This window comes from Cicer arietinum, chromosome 1 (assembly GCF_000331145.2).
Source record: "Cicer arietinum cultivar CDC Frontier isolate Library 1 chromosome 1, Cicar.CDCFrontier_v2.0, whole genome shotgun sequence".
Lineage (NCBI taxonomy): Eukaryota > Viridiplantae > Streptophyta > Magnoliopsida > Fabales > Fabaceae > Cicer > Cicer arietinum.
The window spans coordinates 11,705,942-11,717,073 of NC_021160.2; the positions used below are offsets into that span (position 1 = coordinate 11,705,942).

The 11,132-nt window shown below is 25.4% G+C and overlaps 1 protein-coding gene across 1 annotated transcript; it reads right to left on the minus strand.

The window, feature by feature from the left end:
• Positions 1-5,714: 5,714 nt before the first annotated feature.
• Positions 5,715-10,153, minus strand: LOC101506673 (oxysterol-binding protein-related protein 4C-like). Its single transcript, XM_004487922.3, has 6 exons — positions 9,977-10,153; positions 8,986-9,231; positions 8,386-8,482; positions 7,595-7,889; positions 7,044-7,146; positions 5,715-6,085 (listed from the first exon to the last, which is right to left on the minus strand). Exons 1-6 carry the CDS (start codon positions 10,151-10,153, stop codon positions 5,834-5,836), a joined length of 1,170 nt encoding a protein of 389 aa, XP_004487979.1. The 3' UTR covers positions 5,715-5,833.
• Positions 10,154-11,132: the final 979 nt, after the last annotated feature.

The window sequence follows — 11,132 nt, forward strand, 5'->3', positions numbered from 1 at the left end:
TTTCTTTCCAGTACGTGTAAGCAGACCCATTAAAGGCAGTGGGTCTAGCTAAAGAGGCACCTTCACTCAAGAATTCAATAGAAGTCATTTTCTTTTTGAGAACTAGTCTAAAAGATCAGGCTCTTGATGCCAATTGTTGGTGTTATGACCTCTATCCTTAGGAAGTTGTATACAATATTATTAACAAGATTATCTAATTCCTTCCAATTTTAACAGTAATAGATTCAAAGTATATTCAAAACTAAGATTCAAGAACACATGCATTAACGAGATAAAGAGTATAGGGATAGAGAAGTGTGCACCATAGATTTTTATACTGGTTCGACTATCAATTATATAGTCTACATCCAATCCTGGAATCACTTAACGATTCCAGCCTTTACTATTATTGATTTGAGTATGTTTACAGACTTTCCAGCATTTCACTGCCTATACATCTAACTCAACATCAATCTTCAACAACAACCAATCTATCCTTAAGAACTAATCGCCAAGCCCTAGCAAGATCAGATTGAGATCTCCTTTAGATGATCACACACTCTAAAAGATGACCACCAGTTTCACAATACTGGATTTCCACACACTTTCTTTTACAAAGATGATTCTTTCAAAAAGACTAAAAATACTTGATTCAATCACAATGAATTCTCACACTTAGTATTTGCCAATAATGTTTGTGAGTTATAACAATTTTTCTCAAAGTGTATTTTTCGAAAAGTCAATGAGATCTTTTTTGTTCTTTCTATGTATTTTTGTTATCTTTAAAATTCATATTGATTCAGTTTATATAGTTTCAGAAAAACTTCAGAAAATCGATTTCCCAATCGATTTTATTAATGTGTATTACCAACGCAATCAATTCCCCAATCGATTTCGCGTTTCTTGTTTTTCTTTAAATTCTTGAAACAGATGAACCAATCGATTTGCTAATCGATGTTTTTAATGCATATATCAGAAATTGATACTCAGTTCATATCAGAATCGATTGAGCAATCGATTATGATTGTTTTGGTTCAAAATATGAGATCAACCAATCGATTACTCAGTCGATTCATTTTCACTAACATAATCGATTTGGCAATGAGCTAATTTCTCCCTGTAACTCAGACATTAAATCCAATCGATTTGCCAATCGACTGATTTCTTCCTGTAACTTAGACATTCAATCAAATCGATTTTCCAATCGACTGATTTCCTCCTGTAACTCAGATATTTAATTTCAATCGATGTGCCAATAGATTATGTAGTATATTTCTGATAAATGATGAACTGATTCGTTTATGCAATCGATTACCTAATCAATTTCTTTTACTCATAGAGCACAGGTCTGATACACCTATTTAAGTAATCGATTTGCTAATCGATTAACTCAGTTAAAGCTTTGTTCTGTGAATCAGAAAATTGATTAACCAATTGATTAGTAGAAAACTTGTAATTTAAGAAAAGTATATCAATCGATTGTCCAATCGATTTTCTTTAATCATAGAACACAGGTCTGACACAAACCTTTAAGTAATCGATTTGCTAATCGATTGACTTGGTGAAAACTTGGTTCTATGACTCAGAAAATCGATTACCCAGTGGATTTCCCAATTGATTGATTAATATACTTATTTTATGATTTCAGTTTTAATTGGCAAATATTAGATGTGTGAAATCATAATGATGAATCTAACTAATAAACACTATGAACAGTAGACACATTTACACATAATCTTCAAGCCTTGCATGATATGATCAATCTTTGCTTGATTGCTTGAGATCCAAGTTTTGTCCAAGTGTAGTGTTTGATTCTTTCCTGAAATGTATCTCAACTCAAACTATTAGATTAATCAGGTAATGTATATACATTGTATGTTTGGGAGTTACATCAATTGGAGCATATTATAAGGTACAGGAAGTAGTTTTTTTGGATTATTAATTGGAGCATATTATAAGTTAAAGTTGCACGAAGGTTTCGTTCAAAGACTATAAATTTTTATTGTTGCTATTTAATCGATATATTATTTTATTTATATGTAATAAATTACAATGCAAACATATATATTTATATGTAATGAATTACCATGAATACATATAAATTTCAATCCTTTAATATTAAATTGATTACAATGAAAACATATGTATTTATATGTAATGAATTACTATGAATACATATGAATTTGAATATTTGAATATTAAATTTATTAAACATGAAAGGTCATGTTTGGAGGTCATATCAAATTTGTAGATGAAAATATTAGTTTAAAACAAATTTGAGGACATAAACTTTATTTTTTTAATACAACATAAACTACAAATTAATATAGAGAATATTAAATGTTTGACGAAATTCTAATTGAATGAAAGAAAACTGTAAATATTTGAATTCTTTCTTACATATAAATCCAATTTTTCAAACTCAATATATATATACATTTGTGTCGAGATACTTCAATTCCAATTTTGTTTTTTTTTTTTACGAATTTTTTTGATAACTTTATAGATATAACATTTTCGTTCAAAGTTTATTAATTTTTTGTTGTTGCAATTTAAGCGATACTTTTTTTGTATTTATATGTAATGAATTACCATGAATACATACATAATTTTCTGATAGCTTTAGAGATATAACATTTTCGTTCAAAGTTTATTAATTTTCTTTTTTTGCAATTTAAGCGATACTAAATTTGTATTTATATAGTAATGAATTACAATGAAAACATATATATTTATATGTAATGAATTACCATGAATACATATTTGAATTAACTTATAGTTTGGTTATTGATGAATTTGGATCCTTTAATATTAAATTTTTGAATTCTTTCTTACATATAAATCCAATTTTTCAAACTAAAAATGTATTCCTTTGTATCAAGATACTTAAATTCCAATTTGTTTTTTTTTTCTTTCAGAATTTTCTGATAACTTTAGAGATATAATATTTTCGTTCAAAGTTTATTAGTTTTTGTTGTTGCAATTTAAGCGATACTTTATTTATAATTATATGTAATAAATTACAATGAAAACATATGTATTTATATGTAATGAATTACCATAAATACATATTTGAATTAAATTATAGCTTGATTGTTCATGAATTTGAATCCTTTAATATTAAATTGATTAAAAATGAAAGGGTCATGTTTTGAGTTCATATCAAATTTGTATACGAAAATATTTGTTTTAAAAATATTTGAATCCTTTACCATGAATACATATTTGAATTATTTCTTACATATAAATCTAATTTTGCAAACTCAAAATATGTATCTTTGTGTCGAGATACTTAAGTTCCATTTTATTTATTTATTTATTTATTTTTACCAAATTTTATGATAACATTATAGATATAACATTTTTGTTCAAAGTTTATTAAAAAAAATTTGTTTCAATTTAAGCATACTAAATTTGTATTTGTATGTAATGAATTACAATGAAAACATATGTATTTATATGTAATGAATTAAAATACACATTTGAATTAAGTTATAGCTTGAAAGCTATAAGTTATAGCTTTATATTTATTTATAAAAGATATATATTTGCAGTTGAAAATAAGTTTTTGTGAAAGAAGATTAAAAATAAAATAATAACTTAAAGGATGCTCAAATTAAATTTAGTATTGATATATATATATATTTATTTGTGGAACTTAAAACATTTTGTTTAAAGTAAATTTCAATTATTTATCAAATAAATTTATAAGTAATTGTTTATTGACTATTATAAAAATCAAAATTGCAAGCTTTTGTATATTTTATCATGGTTGAGTGAGATACTAATGTATTTGGACTCTCTAATATTGAATCGATTAAACATGAAGTGGTTACGTTTGAATGTCATATCAAATTTGTAAATGGTAATAGATTTTTTATTTATTTAAGGACATAAACTACCATTTTTTGAATGATAGAAGCTACAAATTAATATAAAGAATACCAAACGTGTGATGAAAATCTAATAGAATGAAAGAGAAATGTCAATACCTGAGTTATTTCTTACATATAAATCCGGTTTTTCAAATTCAAAGTATAAAATTTTCAAGAAATGAGCAGAGATGATTTCATGAGATCAGATTTGTAATTGCAAATGATAACTGATATATTGAGAATGATATAATTAATAGGACATATTTTATTACCAACAAATATGTAAAGTTAAAAATGGAGCAAAAGTAAAAGTTGATTGTTGTGAGAAGATGGTAGATTTATTTTAATGGAGAGTTTTTTAGTCTGGATTTTCAACATATGTATATGATGTGTGACATGCAAAAGCAAAATTGAAAAATTGAAGATGTAAAGAATTGTAAAAACTTATGAAGGGTGCGACATAAAAATATAAACAATGTGACACAAATGTGGCACTTAAGGGCGTGAGGTGTCATTTAATTGACTTAGGAAATCTATTTTAATATATTAAAGATATTCATGATGCAATAATCGAGAATATTCACAATACAATGTTAAAGTTTGAAAATTTTAATTGTATAAATATTTATTGAAAGATGCGATTAGAATTTTCAAACGATAAAAATTAATGCCAGTTGTAGAACTTGAAGTATAACATCTCAAGGGGTGGAGATGTATTTGGAATCTTGAAGAATTCTCATGAAATGGAGTTTCTTGTAAATTAGGGATAATTAATACACTGTCACATACGAAAACTACTCCTCCTCTGTAAACTCTGTGAAGTATTATAGTATCTCATCTAAAAGCAAGAGATGATAGTAATTGTATGTGTGAGAGGGATTACTCGTATGAGAGAGAAACTCTTGTATTGAGAATATTGTCATTTTTTATAAGTTAAATTATATCCATAGTCCCTTAACTTAATTTCAGATAACGTTTTAGTCTTTTATCTTTTTTTTTTCTTTGAGTTGGTCCTTTATTTTAATTTTAAGTGACAATTTGATATTTTATTTTTTAAAATGTTAACAATGTTGTCATTTTTTTTTACAAAAATTCAAAAAAATCATCAAAATTTTCAAACAAAATCCATAAAATTCAATATCATCTTCAATAAAATGCAAATTTAATCAAATTCATAACTTAAATCTTGAAATAAACTCATATTTTCATTCTTTATTTGATGTTGTTGGAGATGAAAATATGAGTTTATTTGAATATTTGAGTTATGGATTTGATGAAATTTGCATTATATTGAAGATGATTATTAATTTTATGGGTTTTGGTTGAAAATTTTGATGATTTTTTTGAATTTTTGTAAAACAAAGGATAATATTATTAATATTTTAAAACATAAAATATACCAGCAAAAACATCTCTGAATAAGGTTCTAGCACCATGCCAAATGTGCCCGAAAAAGAAGAGCACTTAAAATTAAAATAAAGAACCAACTCGAAAAAAAAAAGATAGAAAACTAAAATGTTAACTGAAATTAAGTTAACGGACCAAAAATGTAATTTAGCCTATTTTATAATTCTTTATTGCTGGTTGGTAGCAATAACAACACAATCTTTAATATTCAAACCAAAATAAGAAATGTTCAGGTTTATTGAAATTATCATATACACTAATTTTGAGTCTCTATACTCTATAAATTGTATAGTATAAAAAGTTTGTTATTATGAAATATATCCACATCGATTCCTGTCTAACTATGTTTCTCTCTTTGCATCTTTCAAATAAATGGTTAAAATTTCTCTATGACTACGAAAAAAATTCCAACTCCTTTAAGGAATTTTTTCTATTCTTAATAATAAATCAATCTAACATAAAACTTTATTCTATTTCAAAGTTAGGTACATAGTTGAACATCTAAGAAAAAAGATAATAATACACTATAATAACTATTTTTCCTTAAAATAAAAAATAATAAGTATTATAATTTATAGGGCTATGATAGGAGCAGGTGTTACAGAGTTATGAATAGGTGAACAGTGCCACCCTATTTCTTTGGTGTAAGACACTACAAAATGTTTAGGAATCCAATTTTGTCTTTTTGACTCAAATTCTCTCATGAGCTCCCTTTGTCTCTCTTCCACTACTTGCTTTGCTTCTCTTGCTTTCTCCCAATCTTTGCTTAGTATAGCTTGGCTCAATTCACTCCAAACATTCACTGATTCTGTTGGCCACACACTCTGATCAACAAGTGAATCTCATGTCACATTCACTAAAACATGTCACTTAATTATTATAACAAAAACTTTAATTGTTTGATGTGTATGTAGGTATCTAAATATCTTTACTTTTTCACTTCAAATATGCTTTTTTTCTTAGTTAGCCATATATTCTTTCTCCCTAAATATATATTATTTGAAAAAAAAGTAAATTTTGTTTCAAATTAATTGACACATGTTTTTTTACAAGTGTAACTCTTATTAATATTATTAATTTATTTTAAGAGTTAAAATTAAATTGGATACGTATATGCATAAAACATTTCTTAGGAATATTTATATACAAAAACACATTAAATGTTTTGTTGACTCCTACAAATATGTGTCTTTTAATTTTAATTTCTGTAAATTTTTATTTTATTTTATTTTTATAAATATTCTTGTTTTATTGTTTGTCACTGTTATTTTATTTTAGTTTATACAAAATTAATTCCTGCAATTCTGTATATTTTGAATAATTAAAATCAAATATATATTACAGAGACTCATTTCAATAGAAACAATTTTTTAAAGACTAAAACAGAAAAATAAAGATCAAAATCACACAAAAATATATTTGTGAAGACTAAAATAAAAATAAAAAGTTATAAAAACTAAAATAAAATAAAAAGCATAAATTGCATATGCCAATCATATTTTTAATCCCTTATTTTTAATATATGTAAAAATGACAAAAGTGACTTTATAAATGAGGACATATATGTTTGTACCAATAAAAATGAGGACAGATGTAAAGTATATTAAAAAAGTCCATAAAATAAACAAAATCGCTCTTTCCAATTTTTAATGTTCCTATACCTTAACAAAAAGAAGGCACATCAAAGGAGGAATAAGTTCCTTAGCATATATGCATCTTTTGTACAAGAAAGAAATTGGTTCATAAATGAAATAAATAAAAAAGATGAATTGATTTGAGTACCTCTACATCCTTGAGAATAGGAGCTTGTAAACCTGAAATAACCTCTGTTGCATCATATATCACTCTAACTTTCCCATTTTTTCTATCCTTCAGTTTTACAATCCTGCATTACAAAATTGAATAAAAATTACATTAAGGTATGAATTAGAAATAAAGTTTTTTTTTTTTTTTTACTGAAGAAGTATAGTTATTGAAAGTAATATTTTACAAACAAAAATCAACATTGAACTGGCGAGATTTCCGGTCGTGGTTTAACTACTTCAATCTACTTGAATTGAAAGAAAATCATGATTGAACCGATAAATTAAATAAATTGTAGTATAAATTAGTTCAAAATTCAACTTTTTAAATAATCTAATTCGGTTCGATTTTTAAAACAATAAAAATATTCAGTCAATTATATAAATTCTATTAATAAATTTCTTTTAGGATCTTTAAAACTTCTCCTATATATCTATACAGTTACATACTTCATATACTCTTTACTTTATATAATCAAATTAAAAAGAAAAAATGAAAGCTAAAATAAGTAGTTAGAAGGAAGATAATACCTATCCCAATGACCATCAACATCATATAGAACTTTCAAGGATGAAGAGTCAATGATTTTCCCTTTGATCACTTTATGATTTCCACCAAGTCCTAGAAAAGAGTGACTTGATTTGTAGGATAGCTCAGCTACTAGGCCTGTCTCTAGGCACCTTATATCAACTGTGCCAACCCAATCAGCACTTGGAATTGGAAGAATTCTAAATAAAAGGTGAGGACAATTCATCTCATATGTTTCCCCATGATTTAAGAGCTTTAATTTCCTTTTACCATCTACTTTTACTTCAATGGATGTGCCTGCACATTTGATTTCATTAAATATTCAATCTAAACATTTTTTATATACTAAGGAATTGCATTTATAATTTTGAAGTTGGAACGAACATATTTTTTTTATCAATGAAGCATAGTACTGATACTGGAATAAATGTCATATACAATACTGATACTAATATTTAGATAATAGTAATAATTTAAGAAAATGTAAGTGATTGACGGTAAATATTTATATTGATATTGTGTCAATGTCTACATTGGTACATGTCATACACCAGAAACAATTTCAATCTTAAGTAATACTGCTACGTAATTCTAGATTATTTGTAAAGTATTTAAGAATTCATGACAATTATTTAAAGTTTTAAATGTGAAAATTTCTTAATGAGATAAAATATAATAAATTGGTCAATTAGGATTTGAAGAAGCATGTTATCGAAAAGATATATTATTTTTCATTGCAGGTAAATGAGATAGAAATACTTATGATCCTAGAAAAGGTGAAGATATAATATACCATAAAATTTTGGAACAGGTTGCTGAGACCATATCATTTCTATGTTTTCCTTTTCATTTGTTGCATGGAGAGCAGTTACTGGAGGATGGTGTGAAACCTGCAAACACATGTAAACCAATAACTTGATTATCATTCAATCAATATCAAGAAAACTAACCTATGTATTTATTTTATTTTTTTGGTTTAAACTAATAAACAAAAAATTAGTTCAAAATGCCACCATTTACAAAATAGATCATCGTCAGTTTTACATTGTAGTAGATTGTAAGCCGTTAGATTAAATTGAAGAAAATTTTCTCTCTTAATCTAATGACCTATAGTCAATTACATAGTAAAATTGATTGTCTAAGATTTATCATCATTTAAGAAATCAAACTTGTCTAAAATTAAAATAAAAAATTGAACATCCTAACATATATTTGTATTCAACACCAACACATAAAGATACATATAATTAAATTCAATCACTTTTATTTTTTTAAATTAATAATAGTGACTAAGTGTCAGTATCAGTATTTTATTTGTGTCGTCTGAGCTTCATAGCCCTTAAACCATAATGTTAGGTAGAAATATGCAAATTAAGAATTGAGAAGCAAGTACCTGTTCAAGTAAAACATTAAGATTTCCCTTTGAAACATGGTGTGTCTCACCAAGAATAGGATTATAAGGAGCAACACCAAAAGATGCAGGGCGTGTAGTAGATATGCACCATGCTACAACACTTATGAACCTATCCAATGGACTCTGTCCTCTGTTACATATGCTTAACATATCTGAGGCACTGCAATACACTGATTCACCATAGCATTGAAGTTGTGATTTTGGTAAGTTAAATAGTGGTGGCAGCTGCATGTATAACATAAAACATTTTCATCATTTTCTCCAAATTATTGTGCCATCAAAATTCTACATTGTCTATTTGAAGGAAAAATCTTAATATTTTAAAAGTTCATCTTATAGTTAAGATTTTTTGTTTAATTTATTTTTGTCTCCATATTTTTCCTTCATGATAAAGTGAAACCAAAATTATAAAAAAAATTCTTCATTGACTCCAGAATAAATTTATTTTGAAATTATTCTTATCTTTTTTTAATTAAAAAAGTTTTAAAAATCATTTATTCAAATCAATAAAATACATCGAAAAAAACGTAAATTTAACTTTGTCAAAATAAAAAATCATGAAGAGTTAAAAGATATAATTAACCTTATTATAAATAATGATGTATCAAATTTTTAAAATTAGGTAATTTAGAGTTCTTGCAAGTAATTTACTTTTATTGATTTATATAATAGATGATGTATACTAGCTAGTTCTTGAGATCTAGCTCACCAAATTTATTATAGTACTTTTTCCAGTATTTTAAAACATTGTGATCATTGTACCAAAAATGAAATAAAATGTGTGATCATGATTATTTGGTCCCCGAAGACAAACAACTGTGTCGAAAGTGATGTGCATATTTTTAATTGGAAAGTTTTTTTTTTCTTCTAATTAATAATGGATCCAAAAAGGTAAACTAGTTAAGAGGCCTAATTTTAAACCAAAAAAAAAAAAAAGGGAAAAATAAAATATCAAAAGAAGAGATGTTACCTGAAAGCGTGTGAGATCAGATCCTGGACGTACATTATTGAATAAACTTAATAAACGTTGTAAAAGATTAGGGGCTCTGTAATTCTCTTCTGAATTTGATTCCTTTTCTAGTTGTAGTGGCTTTGTAAGAACAATTTTTATCTCTTTTTTCTCTTCTTTAGTCACCTGCACCACCATTTTTTCACATTGTTAATTGTTTTCTTAAGCATGCACTTAAGTACTCTTAAAAGTCTAATAGTTTCAATTTACAAACAATTTGGTATTAATCATTTGAATATAGTTTGATGCTCATTTGTAATAATAATACCAACAAGTAAAATATTTAACTTATATGCCAAAAAAATGGTTTCAAATCTCTAATTTGTAATTTATTTCGAAAATTTTCAATTTGCGTCATTGAAATTGTTATTATTTATGTATTTGTTTAAAGCTAAAAGTTTATTAAAAAAAATAAAATAAAAAACAAAAACTAAGGAATATAAACATAATCTCAAAAAAGAAAGAAAAAAGGGTTAAAAAAAATCCTCAAACTATTGTGTATAAATTATTTCAATATTATATATAGAGATCATAGATATGTTCGTCATTCAAATTAATAAAAAGAGTTACAAAATTAATCATATAAAAATTTCCTTTTTATATTTATCTTAAAGGATGTGATAAATTTCTCCGTAATTAATTCATATCATATAACTTTAAAGTTTAAATTTAAACTCGACACAAAACGCCCAATTTATAATATTAATATTTATTTTTTAAATAAACTCAAAATTATTTGAGTCAAACACTAAAAAAAACTAAATTGTTAATAAAAAATTAGTCAAAGTATTATGAATAAAAATAAATATATATTTTTTTTTCTTTTGATATTTCTAATTGATGTACACCTCACCAACATAGTGCTTAAGATGTACAACTACAAAGAAATAGATATAGATGATTAATATTTCCTAAGATAGTATTACATGTTTATAAAGTAGATAATGCGAGTTTAAAGAGTAAGACCTCAAATGCCAGTGGAGTCACACACGTGGATACATTAAAATTTATAGTATATAAAAGTATTAAACAAATAAATATATATATATATATATATAATAAAATAAAATAATTTTATTAATAGAGCAAGTTCGAAACTATGTGCGATACAGATAGC